The following is a 21,599-nucleotide window of genomic DNA, read 5'->3' as shown; positions in this document are numbered from 1 at the left end:
AAAACACTGCACTTTTATACTGAGAAACCCTGTCCTTCACACTTTAATCTGTGTCCTTCAGTGTCTTTCAGTTTCATAGCACCCATTTGTTGAACAGCTTTTCAGTGTGGAACGGTTCTTTTCGGAACAGGGTAGTTTTACCTGGTTCCTACGTGAAATCATTGCTATTGCAATCCAGTCTGAATTGCAAAAGAAGTAAAAGGACACTTTGAAGGACAATAAATGTATTTCAAACTCGCTCAAAGCTTTTTTTTTTTTTTTTTTCCCATAAACAGCCAACAGTTTAAATCAATTTCCTATTATGATCCGGTGAATTAATTGTCTGCAGTTAAATTAGCTTGGAGTTCCCTCCCGGCACTAAACTCCTTCTCGGCAGTGCTAGGAAAATAGTGTTGTGTTTTGCAGTGTTGATCCAGGTAATGCACCTGCCTGAAGCAGCAGCAGCAGCACATGAAACAGCATTGACTGAATCCCTGCAGTAAGAATACTGTGTAGCACTTAGCTTGGCTAGCCACCTCTCCACAGTAACAGTGGATTGTATTGCATATATGATTAAGACTGATCCAAATCAAGGATTTCTTATATGTTATACATATTATTCCTGTGTTAACAAACTTTGAACAAGGTGCTAACCAAAACGTTTATCTACTAGACTTTTCTTACAATATTTTCGATGTCTTTTTACAAGACTATTCTTGTGTGCTATTGAGTTTGGGTAACGTTCAATGGAGGAATTTCATAATTATTAATAATATTTTCTCAGTGTAATGCATGCCTTAAAATATAAGCAAATGCTTTTTTAATTGTGGTGTCCCCAGTGGTAAATTAGAAATGCTTAAATGTTTTGCTGATAGAGTCCCTGACATGTATTGTGTAATATATAAAAACGACATCTCCCAGCTGCAAGTTATTTCAGAGACAATGGGAGACAGAACATCTGACATAGTTTCTATGTATAGGTTGGTGGTTTGAGTTACCAAAGAAATGTGGAAAATGTTATTTGTGAAACGACTGAACTTGAGCAATTGAATATGAACTGTATACTTCTGTGTCAGCGTTGCAGTATCCATAATTGTACCCTACAGCTACCCTGAAACTGGTTGAACTGGTTTACTGCAGCTGCCAGTGTGTGCGTGCTTCGGGCGACTTGCTGCTCTCTCTGGTCTCTATGGGGAGACTTGCTGGGAACGTGCTGGTTAGAACTGGATTAAACTGGTATTTCGCCAACAAATGTACCACAGTCACCAGTGCCAGTGGTTCGTCGAGAAAGAACAAGGAAACGGCAAAACTGTTATATGTAAACTACGACTTAAACTAAAGTGTTTTACGTTTATTTTTTTTTAAAAAAAAGAGCCTTTTTTGTCACATGAAGATTTCTACACAAAGAAAGGAACACTTTGAAAATCATGTATTTTCTCAGATGTTATCCTCATGTGACTTTCCAGCGCGTGGTCATGTCAAAAATGGTTTTCAAAAACAAACTCCATGAGGGATCACACACTTTTACAAAATCGTAAAAATAACGCCTCGAAACGGCAAATTCCCATTGGAGGGTTTGAGTGGGTTAAAAAGTTTCCCTTGTAACAAAAAAAATGTAAATTACGTAAAAGAGTGTTTTATGGATAACTGAAAATACTTCTTTTTCAAGACGAATATACAATAAATTGGATATTTTTGGAGCCTCTTTGTAAATGGTATTATTGTATTTTTTCAAGGACTTCATTTTGATTTTCTATTTTTCTTGCGTTGATTATTAGAGCCTGGTGTTGTGTGAAGAAATAAACCTCCTCATTTCCTGGAGTGCAGGGGAGACCAGGCCAGAGCAGCTGATCGCAGAGGCCTTTCCCTTTCCCCCCTTTGTGTGTGTTATATATATATTTTTTATACTTATATGCGGAAAATAGTAATCATAATTAAATTGCAGGACCAAAGAAGAAAGAATGTTTGCTTTTGTGAGGTTTCTGGAAGACGATGTTTGCTACGCGTTGCCAGTTTCCAATGTAAAGGATTTTAGACCTCTGCACAAGACGGATTTCGATAATCAAAAGGTGTATTTGGTGAACAGAACAGAAGAGAATGGCTCAGGCCAGCCTGGCAAGGCACAAATACTGGCACTTGCAGGTAAGTCATTTCTGAAAATCCTATTTGTTCTGCTTTATCGTATCAATTTGGACAATTTATATAGGTTAGGGTAGTTGATTAGTCATATTGTTGAGAAACGCGTAATGCAGGCTGTATGAGGTAGTACATGACTGACACCAGTCACATCCCAACTTCCATTAAGCCGTGTGTGTAGTATATAAATTACATGTTTATTATTCCCAGAAGTTTGTGTTAACACTAAATGGGTGTAGGATTAATTATCAGAATACGTGATCCACTTTGAGACAGAATATGTGTTTACTAGTGCTGCTTAGGCCCAAACACAGACTGTGTGTCGTTTTTTTTTTTTTTTGGTTGTTTTTTAATACACATAACACCGGTACCCTGTTGATGAATAATATAGAAAGGTCAAAGAAAACGATATTTTGTAACGATACATTACCTCGTTTAATGGTACTGTACAAAAGTTACCGTTACGTCCTAACTAGTAGTGGTAAAAACCAGACGCTGTTAGCGAATAAAAACTCTTGCACTAATGCACGTTTAACCAGAAAAGCGTTTTAAATACATTTGCTTGGGTAGCACTGAAGCCTGCTTGTAACTGAAGTAGAGGAAGGTGTCAATTTGGTATTTAATGTAATCATTATTTTTTGTTTGAAATTAAAAAAAAAAAAAAAGAAACGGCATTCTGTTGTCATGTTAGATTTGAAAGTGCTGCCAATGCCTACACAAAGTGCACCTTACTGATGTAAAACGTGGATACCATAGCAGTGGGTAACAACAAAGCTGCAATCAATATTTCACAGGTTTATTGAAATGTCCGAAAAGGTCAACGATACATTTTACAAGACCACAACGCAATTCTTTCAACTATACTGCATTTAAACTATTTTTACTTTCTGCATTAAACAACAACAAAAAAAAAAGCCTGTTGCTTTTTTTCGACCGTGAAATACGTGGCTGTGTGTGAGCACAGCAACACAAGATCTGTGTGTGGCAGACATCTGGTGATACATCATTTTATTTAACATATTATAGACCCTATTGTTAAATAAATAAAGTATATCTAAAATATGATTAACAGATATCATGAACTTGGCATAATTGTTCACTGTATCCTAAACAGAGAATGCAAACATTCTCCCAACTTGTGATTATCACAGTTATCACAAGCAAGAGGGGCTTGTGTTTGTTTTGAAAGCAGTGGGGTTTCCACTTCCTGTTAGTTGCTTTCAGTCACTCTTTTACAGCATAGCTTGAATCAAATACACACACATACATAGATAGATAGATAGACCTTGGAGTAAAATCTACACACAATTTGTGTTCTTTATCATTCTGCATAATTACATATAACAATTGTTATCAACCAAGGAGATGGGAAGGTTATGCAAGTGAAGCACTGTACAATTAATTAAGGCTGTAACGAAGGGTACATTTTGACCTTTGAAGGTTCGGAACACATTACAGAAGGAAGGTTCGAACCTTCGATGGTGCTCATTTGTATAATTTACTGCTGACGTCACTATAGTTACTTGTTTATATTTGATTGAAAATCCTATTATTTTACAAGTAATCCATATAATTGGAATAAAACATTTACATGTATTTTAAAAATACGTTATATAGAACAGTAATCGTGTTTTTATAATTTAAATAAAACATACGCGTTGTTTATTTACACATAATTGAGGCTGCTTGTGATCTATACAGTAAGTAAGCTTGCATTGCACTAGCACCAACTGCAGCGGACAAAGCTTTAGTCCAAGCAGGTTATCACTCACATTTTACTACTACTAAAAATATAAATAATACAGTACTAATAATAATATGAACTTGTCAAGTGACCCCAGAGATTGGTTATGCTTCCATGATCGCTTGCACAGTTTGCATTAAACTTTTTTTTTTTTTTTTTTTTGTCTGGGCATTTAACAAAATAAAATTGCCAAACAGCAGAGGCGTTTCGAGACATTTCTTTAAGTACAGATTATGCTATACAACGCTTTGCTGTCGAGATGGCGACTGAAGAAATTAAAGGTCTGGCTGTGGATAACAGGGGCTGTTTTATATTCTGTATGTTTCAGACTATATTCTACCATAGCACTTGTTACACTGTCTTGTACACTAGATATTCAGTACATGTTTTTCTGTAGCACTAGAGGTACGAGCCCACTGCTTTGGATACTCTGCTGCTCCAGTTGTACGTAATGTATAACGATGTGGTAGCGGATTTTATTAACAATCTTTGTTTACGTAATATGCGTTATACAAACCAAAATTTTGTGCCATGTAATGTGTGATTTATAGTATTCACACATTGTCAAACAGTTTCTGTTAATAGGGAGGAAAACAAACCAAAAAACACATACAGTGCGTGAACCCGTCTGACGAACCTTCGAATCCCTGGCTAGCGAATGAACCTTCGGACACAATCGTACAATTAATGTTTGATAGCAGCATCATAGCTGTCCTTAATGGGAAAATACATAGTAACAACAGGGAACATATTGGACTTTCAATTAACTTTTATTTAACCTTATATTTTAAACAATGTTAGACAAGGTCTCAAAGTAGATTGTGGGTTAAGATAAAGATGCTGCAACAGCTTTTCTTTCCAGATGTCTGTTTTCATTTAAATAATTAATTTTTATTTTAATAGTTAAACTGCTACTGTATCAAACTGACCACCTGTTCTTGTTGAATTCTTAAAGAAAACATACAAGAGTTTGAACACAGCATTCTGCAGAAGAAGATGAAGATTCCCAAACTCTCCACAAAAGATGTTGAAAAATCACAGCAGAATCACTTTGGGGAGGAACCAATGCCACTCAGACACAAAAAGGTACATTTCCTTGACTGCCCAGCATACTAAAGAAATTCCTGGAGGCCACTAAGGTGTTCTGGGTCACTCACCCTAAAAACAAGATGGGGCTTCTACAGAATGTAGGTTGAATGTGTGTCTGCCTTGTAACTGTGATTTAACATAAGAGCCTGAGGGTGTAATGAATGCTATTGATGCCACAATTTTGTCTAATATTTGCTAAGGTTTTACTATTGAAGTTTAAAGGAGCCAGACTGCTCCATGTCACAAAAAAATATTTATTTGCAGTATTTCCAAAGGACTTTCTTATGCTTTGAAAATTGTTGCATCATTTGACTATCAGTTATTCATGGTGTATGGAAGTACATTTAAGTTTGAGATAACTATAGGATGCTGCCAAACTAAGAACCAGAACAGTTGTAAACATCACCACACTAATAATGAGTCAACCTTACTCTTCAACTTATTCCATCTTTGCTGCCTGCAACATTATTTTCAGTTTGCAAATTTAGTCCATGAAAGGTGAGGAACACTGATTACCACACTATGATAGCCACCCCAAGCACCTCTGAGAGCACAGCTCACTGCAGGTTGTGGTTTTATGATCCAAGCTGTAATGTCTACTGGAGGCAAAGCTGAGACCTCCAAATTCATTTGACTTGTGACCTTTTGCTGGATTCAGGCCACCTAACTCCTTATCGAGCATAGGTTTAAGCCCAGTCTCCCTTCCCCAACCCCAGGCACAAGAGCACAGTCGCTCCTCGCACGCAAACTCCTCAAAGAGCCTGGAGGCTGTGGTCGCACGGCTGGAGCGCAATGCTGTGAACTCGTACGCAGAGGGAGAGGAGGAAGAGGAGGAGGAGGAAGAGGAGGAGGACAATGAGGAGGACAGTGTGGTGGAGGACTCGGGCACAGGGGAGGCCATGGTGCCACGCTACCTCTATGAGGAGCTGGTGCACAACTACAGGCAGCAGGAGGAAGAGATGCGGCGCCTCCAGCAGGAACTGGAGCGCACGCGCAGGCAGCTGGTACAGCAGGCCAAGAAACTCAAACAGTACGGCAGCCTGATGACCGAAGTGAAGGAGCTGAGAGACTTTAACCGGAGGCTGCAGGACGTCCTGCTCCTGAGGCTTGGCAGCGGTAAGACTGCAGTGTCTGGGGACTGTTTACTTCAGTACTGTCCTTGTTGAAATGTATTACTAAAACCATCAGGTGCTTTCAAGGCCCTTGTTAAATTCAGCTAACTGGTTACTTTGTTGTTTTTTTCTTCCATGGATGTCTTCCAGGAGGTTATCAGAAGAGACATGGGGATGGTGTTGGTAGGATGACACATTTAAAGTGATAATTCCGTAAATATTAACTGTGGTGCACTTCCATCAAGATGATTTGCAAGCTGTACCATTCCTCCATTGATTGATATGCTTTCAGCCAGTAAGGTGTCTTTTTTTTTTTTTTTTTTTTTTAAACACAGAATACACTCCTGAGGTGAAATGACACAGGAAGTTGAAGTGTAACAGATTTCCTGAGAATAAGGCACAGAAACTCAGAATTTACTTTAACCTACGTGTTTTAAAAATCTAAATGCATTTGTTTGTTTCTAACCTGCAAATCTGATATAGGTATATGTAGCTAATGGAAGTGTAACGCAGTTAAGATTTATGGAATTATTTTGTTAGCTACAAGCACTTTAAAAAGCCGTTTCAGATCATATTTTTGGAGGTAACAGTTTGTGAACCTTATCATGCACAAAATGCTCTCCTCTGGCCACCACCCATCTAGCAGAGGTGTCTCGATGTCTCTGCTAGGTCCCTTCTGATGCTTGCTACTTCATACTGAAGTACACTTTGCAGAAAGAGGTCAAACATTTCTACCCAGAATCTGGCTTGGTCTTTAACAAGTCATATATTTTTCTCAACCAGCAATGTATTCAAAAAACAACGTCATTGACCAAATATGGCAAACTGTTCAAAGGCAATTATCATTATTGTTAATGTTTCAAAAACATGTGGTGCTGCCTAATTTTGAGCTTGAATAAAAATTCCATTCCCAGTACCTGATTCTAAATTTCTGGAAAATCGGTATCCATAGGGAATATCGTAGTAAACAGAAAGCTTAAACGTACTTTAACTTGAAGCTGCTCAAACTTTTTTTTTTTATTGTTTCAAAAGCAATTAAAAAAAAAAAAAAAAAAAAAAAAAAAAAGTAATGCCATTTTGTACATTATGTGCAGTGCCAACATTGTATAACCAGTATCTGCACAGGTCTGCTTGTTAAAATATGTTGGGTTTTTGTCAATAAAGCAAACAAAAGCTCCCAAAACTGGACATACCAACATTTTCTAAAATACTCAGTGGAAAGTACAAAACATCAGTGACAACAACAGAGGGATTTTCCCAGTAATTCATTCTCTCTTGGATCGTAATAGTTTTATGAGAGTGGAGTAGAACATAGTTTCAGATGTTGGATGAAGTATCTCTGAATGTAGTTTGTTTATGTCTTTAGAATTTCTGGTTAGTAATGCCTGTTGAAACAACCGGTTAACCCAACGACTGCCTTCTCTATAAATGTCTTTATAATTCCAGAGAAGTGGCAGACGCAGATTTAGAATAGCCGCTCTTGAACAGTGTGAGATCAGGGTTTAGTCACCTGCTGGAGTTCACTTTGCACTCCTGTGAGTCTAAAGGGGGACTGGGGGAAGTTCTCTCATTAGGAAAAGCCTACTTGGTTAGTTGCCTTCCATGATCACCTTGAAGCACATTGACAAAAATAAAAATGTATATAAATAAATAAAAATAAACTAAATGAAACCTGAATACACCTATACAAGGAAACTTTATAAACTGAAAAAAACCTATTCCTTGAACAGGTATTATACATTTTTACGCCAATCTAATTGCTTACTTAAAGCAGCTAATTGCACACTGTACTGCACTACAACAGTTTATCTGTATGTCTTTCATTGCTGAAACCCAAATGTTATAACGAGAACCACTTATCCAATTGTTGTAACAGCACTTGATATTCTTCTAATTTGCACAGTAAAGTTTGGGTAATATTTGTTTATTTAAACCTAGTTACTTGGAAGTCAAGTGCAGTATTTCAGTTTCTATGTAATCTGGTAGTCTCTGGGTGGAGGAGGTATACCACAGAATTTCACATCCTAGTAAACAAATAGGTAATATCCAGTAAGTTGTGGTTTAAATTATTATTTTTTTTTAAAATAGCTTTTTCTTTCTAACATGGAATCAAGTCAGTGAATATGGCCTTTTATAGACATTTCACAAACACATACGTTCAAGATATACAATGGGGAAAAATTGTCCCATCTTTTAAGAAAAGTTTTGAAGCTGAATGTGTCAGTCGGTTATAATCTTTTTTGTATTATCTTTTGTGAAACTGATAGCTCAAATTGTATATTTATAGCCATGACAGGGATGTATATTGCCAACATACTAATGCTAGATATCCTTATCCAGTTTCATAGCAATTGGATAAGCAATTATCTCATGTTAACTCTTGATGTACATACGTACACTGTGCACCAAACACATGTTATGTTTAAATATCAAAAAACATTCAATATTGAGGATGTAATTCAGGAAGTTTAATAGCACAGTGCAACATCTTCACAGCTAAAAAAAAAAAAAAAAGAAAAAAAAAAAAAAAAAAACTGAAAATAGTCTGCTGCTTTGCTTTGTTGTTGATCTCCCACCCTTCTAACGTTGCGTGTGTCTTCTTTGGTCCTGGTTACAGAGCCAATGCACGACAACGGCACTCAGACAATCAAGGTTGATCCGGTGGAGCCAATTATGGAGCCACAGGAAGTCTGTCGGGAAGAGGCGAATGCCAGCTCGAGCTCCAGTCACTCTCCGTCCCCCAGAAACGTATACACTTTCAACGATGGGAAGGTATGTTCAGCACATGCATTTCTGAGTTCGACCACACTTTTATATATGTTGTTAGTTCATATATTAAATAATACAAACAAACATGCACAGCCTTCCTTTCCAAACAGTAGGCAACACAAATGTTGCATTTATAGGGATAACAGCTTATCCAGAAGTGATGAAACTTGGTTATATTGGTTAATAATCTGTAATTATCTTTAGGGTTCTCATTCAAGAAATGGGACCCTTATGCTCTCATCATGTCCATCCGTCCATCTGTCTGTCACACTCCACAGAACTGTCTTGATTTTGATGACCTTCACCAATTTTTAATCACCCACTCCTACACTCCTGTAGATGTTTTGGATTGTATTTGAGGGGAAATCCGATAAAATAATACTACTATAGGACCCTCTGAACCCCCTGCACTGTTTTATTTTCGTACGCTGCATTTTTTATGAATCGCCCTGTATAGTGCTCTAATGTATATGTGTACTGTACAAGCCCAGTCAGTACTGAAATCCTGTCGGGTGTTTGAAATGCTGTGAGTTACTGGGTCTGGTTCTTGGCTATGACCTTCCTTTTGTAGTACCAGTCTGATCCCTTCCCTTCTCTCTGCAGGTACACTTGGGTGGTGGGATTTGGGTGGATGAGGAGAAGTGGCACCAGTTGCAGCGCACGCAAGGAGACTCTAAGTTCACCAAAAACCTGGCAGTGATGATCTGGGGCACAGAGACCCTGAAGAACAGGAGCGTCACAGGGGTAGCCACCAAGAAAAAGAAAGACGCCTTGCCTAAGCCCCCGCTCTCGCCAAGTAAACTCAAAATCGTGAGAGGTAAGGCAGTGCAGATTACATTTACCTTTCAGGGTTTGTTTTTATGGCGTTAGTTACGCAACTTTAAAATTGCCATTTGAGGCTTACAAATGACCCTTGCCTCATTTTTAATTTGTTTTGTTTGACTTTCTTTGCAGAGTGTCTGTATGATAGAGTATCTCAAGAAACAGTGGACAGTGCCGAGATTACACAGAGACTGTCCAAAGTGAACAAATACATATGTGAAAAGATCATGGATATCAACAAATCAATCAAGAATGAGGAGAGGCGGGAATCCAAGTTGCTCATTAGACAGACGGTCAAGATGGAGAATTTCACCTATGATGGCATATAGTATTAAAAGTTGTCACCATAGCTCATTTCATTCCTCATGGCGTGCCTAAAAGGACAAAGCTGGATGACGCCCTCTCTTGAAGCTGCTCAAAAGTGACAGAAGAAAGTATGCCCTCCACTGTCATCCTTTCAGGCCTGCCATAAGAAATACAGCGAGGTACGGTGACAACTTTTAACAAGACATGCCATCAGAATTTCTTAAAGCGCTTTTTCAAGGGTTGGCTGACTGTCTACAACAAATGCTGCAGAATGATACCTGAACTGTGACCGCATTTCTTTTTTTCTTTTTTTTAAACAGTGATCATCCTGTGGGTTTGGTGAAAGCTAAAAAGTAGGAAAGTTTGATTTCCTCCATGCTCTTAATGGATCCTTCTCACTGATTAAGCTTTTTTTGTTTGGGGGCGGGAGCGGGGGGGGAGTAGTGTAAATAGTTTTATATTTTAAGCCTCTTTTTATAGGAGTTACAGAAGATTTAGTTTTAGTCCCATGTTATACCAGTCTTTCCTCCCTCTGTGTTCCTCTGTTTAAGAAAACAAACCGACTATGTTCGGTACTGTCAGAATTTTTTTTTTTTCTGTTGCTGTTTATGTGAGCTATACATTTTAAGTTTAGCAAAAAATAAGTTCACTGATCATCAAGTTAGGTTACAAAGTTAAATGATGATTAACACTTTAAACACCACGTTTGTCGACGGCATTCTGTTTTTGTCAATAATCACTACCAAATCCATCGTTTTATGGTACACAGCTAGCAAAAAAGCTGCTCCGAGCACAATCAAAGAAGAGTTTCCATTGTAAGCCTATGTCTAGAAATACCAAAATAACAACCCCGCTAGGTGCTGCCAGGATAGGCTATACACTGGAAAAAAAAAAATTGGAAAACTCTAACCATAAACGCACACCACTGTTGTAGTCTGTGAACGATTAATTTATGGGTAAGTCCATAAATAATAATTTTATAATTTCAGTGTAAAACACTGAGACTTTAGAATAAGTTGTTGTTCTGTATCTTACTATTGAAAAGGTTAAACAGTTTTTTAATTTTTTTACTGTTGTCCAGTATGAGAGAACTGTATTATTCTTGTTTTAACAGGGACTTCCTGGCTGTAACTGTGGGAAATGTTCTCTGGTAAATAAGGGGTTTTATTGCCGTTATTTAAATTTCTTGATATTTCCTCTGCATACTCTATATGTTGTCAGAATGCCGTAATTTAGATGTGGCCGCACTTGAGAAAAAAATAATAACCAAACACCTCAAGAACAGAATTCTTCCCGTGTCCTGTGACTTAAATGTCTAGGTTTACTGGCCGACCTTTCCTCGTTTTCAAAACCATTTGAGGAATTAAAAATAAACATGATTGATTGTCCAAAAAAGAAAATCCTTTTTGCAAGAAGGATTTAAAAAACATAATATATAGGAGAGTGAAGCTCTGATGTATAAATCTAGGCCCTGTATTCAGGGACGCGTTCTTACTAATAAACTTTGCTTTCGAGCGTGCAATTGCCACAGTAGGTTGAAGCAAGTGCACATTCTTGCTTTACAGACTGTGCAGCTTTTGGGTTCCAAAGGTGAAAATCTTGTGCAGTCAGCTTTATATGGGACAGTTCTGTAGTCCCTAGAGAGGTACTATAAATCATGTCTTTGACTCTCCAGATGCCAAAAACAAAGTTAAGTAATGCAGCTGTGGAGGGTGATGTTTTATGTGTTTAAAGTTATGTTGTCCATTGGTATGGTTTGAAGGATAACATCATGAACCAATACATTAAAGTTTTACCCCTTGTCAGAGCTCTTCAGTCTGTTGTTGCCAACTTTACTGAACAATAGTTATATAGCAGGAGATGCTAAGTGCTTTAATCAATGGCTTAGTCAATTCAAAGGGATATAGCTTAAAATCCAACAAATCCAATAAAGTGAATGACTAGAGCTTGCTAAGAGAATCCTTGTTGTGGCCAGTGTTCTATCTGTTTCTTGATTCCAGAACAGGCAGAACAGTGGCCCCATCTGCTTCTACCGCAGAGAAGATGAATAACCAGTGGCTTTTTCTGGAATCAGGAAATAGACAGGGGCCAAACCACAAGGTTTTGATTAGGAAGTACGTAGATCTTAAAGTAAAATCAACCAAACTCAAAACAAACAAATAGAAAATGCATTTTGTTTGTCTTGCGTTTGCTTATTGGAACTGGGAAAGTTGTACTTTCCCTTCCGTGGTGGTTGATCTTGTATTTGGACATGAATACAGTTTTGCTTAGTTCACTTATATGGCCAGATCAAGTAGTAGAGTCAGTGTTGGCCAATTCAACAATTTTTAGTCATCAGCATAAGGTATGGAAGGAATGCAAACTACCCAGGCTTGAAGAAATTACAACATAGAACCACCTTATAGCTGAAGAGCTCTTGTTCAGAAGATTTTTTAAATTAATCTAGCTGTAGCTTAATTAAAACTAATTACTAATACTTGGAGAGTATCAAATCATATCATCAAATCACAGTGCATATTGCCAGTACAGCTCTACCACTAAAAACCATTCCATACCACATACATTTTTTTGTTTGACCAGAATGCACAACTTTGGTGGATGAAAAAGATCAAATGTACTGTGCTGATCTTCTATTGAAAAGAGACTTGTCAATTGTGAGGATTTAAAACATGCACTGTCCTCTCATACGGGCTGGACTGGAATATAGCATTGTATTTGAACCTTGTTTAATGGTAATGTTTACAACCGTGTACATATTGTTAAGTTTCAAATACAAATTACTAAATATTGTAGACAAAAACAAATACTAAATGTTTTCAGTAGCAGATCAGTCATTTTGCAGGTTCAATAATGACACAAGCAATTGGCCCTGCTAGAATATGTACTCTGATATTAAGGTCAAAAGATTATGATGTTAAAAGGGTAAAAATTACTTAATTTAGGGGAACTGTTTTGACTACTATTGTGTTTCTTTTGGAGCCAAACCAAATGAAAAACAAGCCTCATACACCAAAGTGACTCCCATTTATTTTATTTTATTTTTTAGATTTTTTATTATCAAAAATGAAATTCCCTCATGCAGTTGTAAAATGTTAGCCTTTATAGTGGTGAGGATTTGTATATATTTTTTTTTTTTTTTTTGCTTACCTGTGATAGTACATAAAAGAGAATGAATTCCTGATATAGCAGCTACTTAAATTTAGCTAATATTTAGATTTGCTACTGTTTAGATCATAAAATAGACCAAACAATTGGTCTGTTTTGAGGAAAAAAAAAAAAGATTTGTCATGATGTATGTGTTTTTTTTTGTTTTTTTGTTTTTTTTTTAAACACCAAACTGCAAAATCTGCTATGGCTAAGCAATCCATGTACTCATTTACTGTGCTTTACTTCCTTTAATATTCTGTGTAAAAACCAAGAAAAGTAAAAACTCAAATATATTCATAAGACAATATCTTCATATAAAATCATATTGTCTTTCAGGTTGCTTATGGGTGTGGAAAAATATTTCCAAAGTGTTTCCAGCGTTGGCAATTTATAATAAAAAATGAGTCAATGACTGAAGAAAAAACAATTATGAGATTTGTGAATTATCTCTCCTCTCCTGCTGAAGATAATGGAATCGTTGTGCACCTGGGCTTACTCAAAGACAGCAAGCTACTCTCAAAGTCGTCCCTTCAGAATTGAACATTGATCTGAGCCACTTAATCTTTTTCCGCTGTTACCTGAAGTAACGGCTGATTGGATTCATATGAAAACTCTTCTGGCAAATGTTTTTTGCACCTTCGGGTGTGTGACTAGTTTTGCCACTTTGCATCATTTTTTGGTGTGTTTGCTGCAGCCTATGATCCTGGTACTCTGTTTAATGTACAGATCTACAGAATAAATTCAGACTTTTATTCTAAAATATAAAAAACTAAAAACCTTATGTGGGTTGCTTGTTTTATTTGTTTGTGTGGCGTCTCTTTCTTTTGACTTCATATTTTAAAGCTTCCTTTTTTGAACCAAAACCATCATAAGGTAAAATGATCTCATGATATTTGACTCTGCTGTGAAAGCCAATGATATTTTGCAGTTTGCTCCTGACTGGTAAGTAATGATTTTGTACTACCTCGGTCTATATGTTGAGTTTGTCTTTCAGACGTTTCTGTTCTCTCTGTGCAACTTTAATTGCTTAACGTTGCATGCTAAGATTACTGTATGTGGACACTGGTAAGGCAGGTTGGTTTTTTGTCTCAATAGAATACTGTACAGAGTGGATAAACTGGCAGTCTACCTCCAAGTCTTTGATTCAGATATAAACAGGTTCAATATATGATCGGTGGAGTTTCATGTGATTCAGGTGAGGGTTGGAATTAAATGTGAGATGGATCTATTGCATTCTGATTTATTGCAAGACGGGGGGGGGGGGGGGGAGTTAATATCAGCCCACCAGCTCAGCAAAACCATCAACCGTAAAGCTGCAATTTCAAATAGAAATGGCACCAATATTGTGGAGAAAGTAGATGGCTTTGTCAGCTCAGCATTGAAATATTAAATGAGCAATCATATTAGAGATATTGAATTGAGGGGGGCGTGATAGATGAAGTTTGCAATGCCTTGCAGTAGGATGCTTGTGGAGTATCGGCTGCTCTGTATTCAGTTTTACATTTTCTTTTATGTATATATATATATATATATATATATATATATATATATATATATATATATATAGGCTGTCTGGAGGTGTTAGTTTTTCTGTGTTGCACATTTACATGCATCCTTGGCAGATCTAGGCTTTTTTCTTCCAACAGTACATCAGTGCAGTGATACTGCCATATACTTGATGTACGGTAAACCTAGCATCAGCAAAATGTGAAATTAATCGTGGTCCAGCACCCAGTGCACTTCTGTTTCTTGTTTAGATGTATTATTTAAATGACAATGTGGCAAGTAAGCATTCAAGCCCTGTAAATGAACACTGTACACCCAGCTATACTAAAGACTGTACTTCTCTCTCTGGTTTCTCTGGGGATAAACTGGAGGAGTTACAGCTTAGTTCTATAGTTTTGGTGTATTATTTTTTGGCCTACATTTTAATCTGAAAATGAAAAAGCCAGGGAAAAATTAAATGAACAAGTGTGCTTCTTATTTTCAACTACACAAATTGTTAGTACTAAACTAATATAAGACTGCGTAGTTCATAGGACGATCATTTAAAAAAACGCAATTCACTGTGTAGGATTTGCTTGTATCCTTCTACATTACGCTTCAAATGATTTATCAATTTTTCGATAGCATCTGCATCATGCATCATGCATCCTGTAATGCTGTACCCTCAGTAAATAACTTGTGGAACCTAATTAATGCATATGCTGTAAATAACTGCATACATTTAAGAGTGACATGCAAGTGATTTCTATTGATAATGAACTTCTAGCTCGATCCTGGCTATCAGTCATCCTGTATGTGAACCAAGGTCTGTGCAGAAGCCATTTGTTAATTTTGAATCCGTAAATCACAGTGGCAATCTGTGTGGAGTATATTTGTAAATCGGTTTAAATAATATATGGAATATCACTGCAGGTTCAAGATTGCAGTCTCCGTTTATAGTAGAATGAATTTTGGTTATTATAAATTGCAGTTTCAGATAGAACTTTGACAAAAAAATGACTGTCAGGGTATATTTGGATCCAGAAGCACCAGTCCACTCATATATGTCTGTCAGATCGGCTTTCTAGCCCATCGTGACTGAAACAGGGAGATGCAACTTTTATATATTACACACTATACGTCGTGGATGCTGTTTGCATAACAAGTAAAGTGAAGTTGTGTAACATATCATTTTTAAAAATGCATTTAAAGAGTCAAATGTACTTTGCTATTTAAATCTTTAAATCGGCTGGAAGATGTGTCATTTAAAAAAAAACAACTGCCCTGCCATTTTAATGAAAATTGCTCCAGCCTCTCAAATAATAACAAAAAAACACAAGATGTCATTGTTTCATAACGATTGGAGCATAAGCTGTCTCTTTGAAAAGCCTAAATCCACATCAACCTGATTTCTCTTTAAAGCAACCAGAACATGCATGTGATTACTGGGAACACTTTTTATTAGAAATTTCATTTTATTTTGCAGAAGCAATAAAATAAAATGCCCCGATTATGTTTTCCCCCTGCAGCTGAAATTCATACTGTATTAAGTCCCTTTCATCTGTCGCTTTTATAATGAATCCCAACAAAGTCTCCTGAATATTGTGGAAGATTTAGAGTTTGCTGAAATAAAACTGCTTGTTGACTTCAGTGTGTAAAGAAGATTTAGCAATGAGCTGGATTGCCTTTATGTTTTAAAAATTATATTTGTTATATATTTAAACCCTTAATTAAAGGGAACTCTGGGAAATCAGCTTCTCTAGCGCCTATTAAGGGTATTTTTGTCTGTAAGTTAAATGACCATTTTAAGGAAAGCTACTCGGAGTGTGTCCTAGTATCAATGCAAACTCTGTAGTAAATAGATTAATTATGGATGCTTTTTTTCAGATTGTCAGTCAGCTAGCGATACCATTAAGTATAAGCTGTAGTTGTGCTGTATTGTAGTACAAGTAAGTCAGTAATCTTTGGGAACTATGAAACAAATTAAATACCTGTATCGTGTGTGTACTTTCCCATATTTTAATACTGGAATTTTTAATAAGACCATGTCACACTTGTGTTATACCTGTCATAACATGGAATTTTTTTTAAATAACTATAGCTCTATCTGTAATTTATTAGGTAATAAAGGATGGTTATTTTTTAATTGTGCATGTTGCATTGCAAAATGTGACAAGCAACTTATCATAACCAAGACACATTACATTCTTTCTGCAACCTATGAGTTCATCACTAATACCACAATTGTTTATTTGGGAAACAGTTTTTTTTTTTTCATATGTAAAGTGAAATAATAGGTTTGGTCTTGATTCAGTATTTAAACAGTGGTGGTATTTCAATGCAGTGCTGTTTAAATCGGTTGAACAGACCCTTTCTTCTTTACTGCTCAGGTTGTCAAAGAGGCTGTCCCGAGCTTCAGCTAGGAAACGGTCCACACTTAAAGCTGCTCAGTCCCAAAGTCTTGAGTTAGTGCCGGTCTCAGAAACTGGACTTGCACAGCTGTGTACGGCAGACACTGCTGCAGGTCTGAATTAACCATGAGCTCCAGTTCATCCAAGGGAATCACAAGCCAAGTTTGTTCCCACATTATACAGATGAGTGTGAGTGTGTGTGTGAGCTGGCATGATGCGCTTGCTTTAGTTCAGTGCATCTGTCAGTTTTGCTGCCAGGATAAGAAAAAAATAAAACCCTTGCTGAGAATGGCCAAGTATGAAGCATAAGTGAAATGGCAGAGTGCACACTGTCTGATAGTCTTAAGATCTGCTGATGAATTATCCATTTTCTAGCCTCCTTCTGACTGGGAGAGCTGTAAACCCTTATTTATCTAGCAACTAACAAATACTGTTACAGCACACACTGCACTGGTCCAAACAATTAATTAAGTAGATTTCATTTACCAAGTTTTCTTCGTATTAGCATCTACAGTACATTAAGTGCCTTAGTTTACTTTGTTAATAGCCTCCTATAGATATTTCAGATTTCATTTGGTTATAATCCAATTGATTTTATACAGATACTTCAACCTTTCAGGTGCTGTGCGATTATTATGGAATTATTCCATCCCTCTGGTGTATGATGGACATTGTAAAGGAAGCTACTACAAATGTTCTTATATCAATGTAAGTTATGACGCAGAGACATTGATATCAGGATGCATTTTATGAAAGATTATATCACTCATCTAGTGATACCACTGAATGTTGGCTGCTATATCAGCTGTAGTACAGCTGTATTGTTATACAAGTCAGCAATGTTTGGCAACCATGAAAACATTTAATACCTGGACTGTCCCATTTGATAATGCTGTGCCATTGTTTAATAACCACTGCAATTTTTTATTAAAGCCCTGTCACACTATCGTAATTTAGAACAAGGCCAGGTGGCAATTCGTAATAGCAATTACACTTTGTAATAACTGTCATAATATTTATAACTTAATAATTCCGTAGCTATTTTGAATTCTGTTTTATTGTGAAATGTAACCAGTGCTCTATTACAAATGACAAGTACTGCAAAACATGACTACAGTATGGGTTTCATTCTCTGTACAGTACTAATACCACAAGTGTTCATTTCACAAACAGATTTGTATGTGTGAAGGGAGCTGTTGAGTTCCGTGGGGGCTGTGTGGTCCAGTGGTTAAAGAAACTGGCTTGTAACCAGGAGGTCCCCTGTTCAAATCCCGCCTCGGCCACTGACTCATTGTGTGACCCTGAGCAAGTCACTTAACCTCCTTGTGTTCCGTCTTTCGGGTGAGACGTAGTTGTAAGTGACTCTGCAGCTGTTGCATAGTTCACACACCCTAGTCTCTGTGATAAAGGCGTCTGCTAAATAAACTAATAATAATAATTCCATTCAGTAAGATAATGTGGGGGACTGTCCAGCAAAGAAAGCATGGGGGAAAAAATAATATAATCTCAAAGAAAATGTGTTCGATGTACCTTGACAGTAAACCCAGACAAAGTCCTGTGTGCGTGGGGGGGGGGTGGGTGTCAGAACTGCTGCAGGTAGCAAGAGATCTGATTGAAAGGGAGAGGTAGGGTCCGGTTCCTTGCTCTTTCTGCCACATTGCAACGATAGAACTCTGAATGGCTTCAATTAATGCAGTGTGCGGCCTCAATTAAAAATCTGAAGCGATCATGAATTTTTCATGCTAAGCATTTAAGCTAATTAACGCACAAATGAAGCACTTTGCGGTTAAAACTCCACTGAAGGGCTGACATTGACAGTCAATGTCACTGTGCCACCCTGAGCTCATGCACATCATAGCAGCTATTTAATATTCTTGTCAGCACTGTCTCTCTCTCTCTGAACGGACCTGTGGGAGCATTTTGAGGAAAAGTTACTGCAGACTAAGACACACAAGCCAAGGGACGGGGGTGTCGAGTTATGCTTTGTGAAATTGTATTAAATATATTTTACATTGTAGCTTTGTTGTAAACAAAAAAGATACCTAATATGGCGACCCTGTGTCCTGAAGACTGAAGACAGGGGAACAAAACATCTCGGTAGCAGTTAGCTTTAGATGATGAGGGCGAGTCATACAGACAGGGGAGCGTGGTTTCGCCTACTGTATTTCTCCAAATCTATGGCGTTTATTATATATGCTGTGCATGTGATGCTAGGGTGTATAGACCTGTCCGTAAAAAGAAAAATGCCATTCCTATAACTGGAATATATGCCATTAAATGTGGTTGAGTGTGTGTAATAATGTAGCATTTCTCCACTCTAGACATGCATTTCTAATTCAAACTATGACTCTAAATGTGGGTAGCATCAGTCTGTTTCTTAGTATTGACAGGTAGCATTTGGCTCCTAGTACCACTGTTTAAATGAATGACTTTTATTTCATGGCAATTTTCCAAAAAGACTTGTTGAAATTAATTTAATAGACCTTGATTTTCCAATGCAGTAAATCCTTCAGAACAGAACGAGACTTTGAAACCAAATGCACCTTGATAAAATCCCATCTGGTATGTGATAGAAATTTTGCTTCCCATAAGAAAGTATGTACTGGATCTCTTTGGTTAACCCTAAAGTCCGCTGTCTGTCCTGGCCCAATCGTGCGTTTATTTACACCTCCCAAAAATCCTATTATTTCCTATTATTTAAGCTAACCTTGAGTATTTGAGAATAATGTTGCTGGCACCTCCAAATACATGAATCCTGTTGGGTTTAACAAATCTATAAAATCCACATTTAGACGTTGGCAGGTGTTTCTCTATGAAACACTGCAGAAACAACACAAAGAACATTCTAAAGGTTTTGTCTAAATCCTGTAAATATTCAGGAGGGTATGGACTTCCTAAAGATTTCTCTTAAGTAAATTGCAGGCAGTTAAGATAATGTAGATCTTAATAATTCATATTGAAGTGTTGGAGGATTCACAGAATGGGGAAATCGTGATACAGGAAACATTTCACACAGGGTAAACTCCCCATATTAACTGATGATACATGCAGAGTTCAGGCAATTGGGGTCAATGGTGTATTATTATGACAACGTACTTACTTTCATGTCCTCAATCTAGAATCGCCTTGTTGTTGCCTGTATTTTCCATTGTTTATGCGTTACTGATAAAGGCTGTAGTTTGGTGTTCATTGCTTCTTTTTGTATGTATTTAAAGGGGGCCTGCACTCAAAATAACAAGGTTCTCTAAATGCTCTGTATACATAACAAATGCGTCTTGCTGCGCCAATTTTGTTAAAAAGTCAAGCGATTGGACAGTATCTTTTTGTCAGCTTTCTGGATCAGCTGGAAATGCAGGCCGCCGCCATACTGGAACCTTTCTGGCGCTGCTGTTAAGTCATATCGGTGACAGCCACCCACACCAGTGAACGCCGGCAGGGTGAATTACGTCGGAATGCAAAGCGTTCGGGTGCAAAAATAACAAAAGGAAAAACAGTAACAAAAAGTATTTATGTGTGCCTAAGCCTTTAAACAAACAAAGGGCGTCCATAACAAAACAATGACTACATAATATAGGAACAGGACATACACTCAATAGAATACTAAGCGCGACGGAAGAGAGCTCCAATACATTCAATGTTAATTTGTTTTAATGGTTTTTATACGATATACTGCTCAAAGAGAGGCTGAAAATGCATCAAAAGCTTGAGTTAACATGTTTTCTATTGAAATGGTTATATATTCATTTGCATTACAGTTCCCCTTTAAGTATAATTAGTATAGGATGGGTGCTTTATTTCCAACAGTGACCTTACATTTTAATTGCCAATGTCACACTTCCTGCTGCATGTTGTGACACTTCTATCTCTCCCTAATATTATGGTCTACTGTATTGTGTTACAGAGTAGATGCATCCATTCAAATTGCATGTAATCCTATGGGACCCCACAGAATGTAACGTAAACCTGAGTGTGTGTTTGAGTGAGAAGGTGAATGTGAGGGGTTGTCTGTGGTGATCTGATTCACACGCCGTGCCATTATCAATTAAGCTGGAGCTAATGTTTGAATCAGTGAAAGAGGGCTGTCTGGAGCGTAAAGGTTAATGTAGTTCTGAAGATAGACAAGCTGGAGGAAAAAAAAAGCTGCTACTCTGCAATCGATTAGCTGCCCAGGGATGAAGGACCTTTTGAGAAGTGATGCGAATGTGGCTTGTAATATCAGCTACTGGTCCTCAAGCTAATGAAAGGGGAGACACTGAGTGGGCAGGGAGCCAGGGGGTCCACTTAACATTATTATAACGCATCTGCAGTTTAGAAAGGATTTGGACTACATTGGTGTCTTTATCAATTACAGAATATGGGTCACACTGATGCATGGCATTGATACTTGATTCTGTTGTATTTTGAAGGTCACTTTTAAAATATATATATAATTGAATGTTGCATATATCAAGTTTGGCTTCTTTGTTCATGATTTGCTGTATTATAAGATTGGAAAAAGATTATTCTAGAAAAAATCTAAATGGACACCCAATTACTTAATAGAACTATACAGGCAGCATGGCGAGCAGGGGCAGAGCTGCAGTATCAATATTTATTCCT

The 21,599-nt window shown here is 37.3% G+C and overlaps 2 protein-coding genes across 3 annotated transcripts in view; both read left to right on the top strand.

Annotated features, from left to right (window-relative positions):
- Positions 1-21,599, top strand: part of LOC117417292 (cytosolic carboxypeptidase 6-like) — a 279,068-nt gene that overhangs the window by 191,778 nt on the left and 65,691 nt on the right. The window lies entirely within an intron of this gene.
- Positions 976-13,885, top strand: LOC117417293 (BEN domain-containing protein 5-like). Of its 2 annotated transcripts, XM_059035082.1 has the most exons (7): positions 976-2,121; positions 4,815-4,945; positions 5,665-6,064; positions 6,211-6,243; positions 8,678-8,832; positions 9,433-9,646; positions 9,784-13,885. In XM_059035082.1, the coding sequence occupies exons 1-7, from the start codon at positions 1,941-1,943 to the stop codon at positions 9,978-9,980; spliced, it is 1,311 nt and encodes a 436-aa protein (XP_058891065.1). In that variant the 5' UTR covers positions 976-1,940; the 3' UTR covers positions 9,981-13,885. The 2 variants fall into 2 exon arrangements, with proteins under 2 accessions (XP_058891065.1, XP_058891066.1); XM_059035083.1 differs by lacking the exon at positions 6,211-6,243 and having other exon boundaries at positions 987-2,121.

The sequence above is a fragment of the Acipenser ruthenus genome, chromosome 12 (assembly GCF_902713425.1).
Source record: "Acipenser ruthenus chromosome 12, fAciRut3.2 maternal haplotype, whole genome shotgun sequence".
Classification (NCBI taxonomy): Eukaryota; Metazoa; Chordata; class Actinopteri; order Acipenseriformes; family Acipenseridae; genus Acipenser; species Acipenser ruthenus.
This window is presented reverse-complemented; position numbering and strand designations above follow the sequence as displayed.

Excerpts from the sequence above, each read along its gene's own strand:
- LOC117417293 (XM_059035082.1), top strand. The coding sequence starts at position 1,941 with ATGTTTGCTTTTGTGAGGTTTCTGGAAGACGATGTTTGCTACGCGTTG. Across the intron at positions 2,122-4,814 it reads ACAAATACTGGCACTTGCAG|AAAACATACAAGAGTTTGAA; the intron begins GTAAGTCATTTC and ends GAATTCTTAAAG. Across the intron at positions 4,946-5,664 it reads TGCCACTCAGACACAAAAAG|GCACAAGAGCACAGTCGCTC; the intron begins GTACATTTCCTT and ends CCCCAACCCCAG.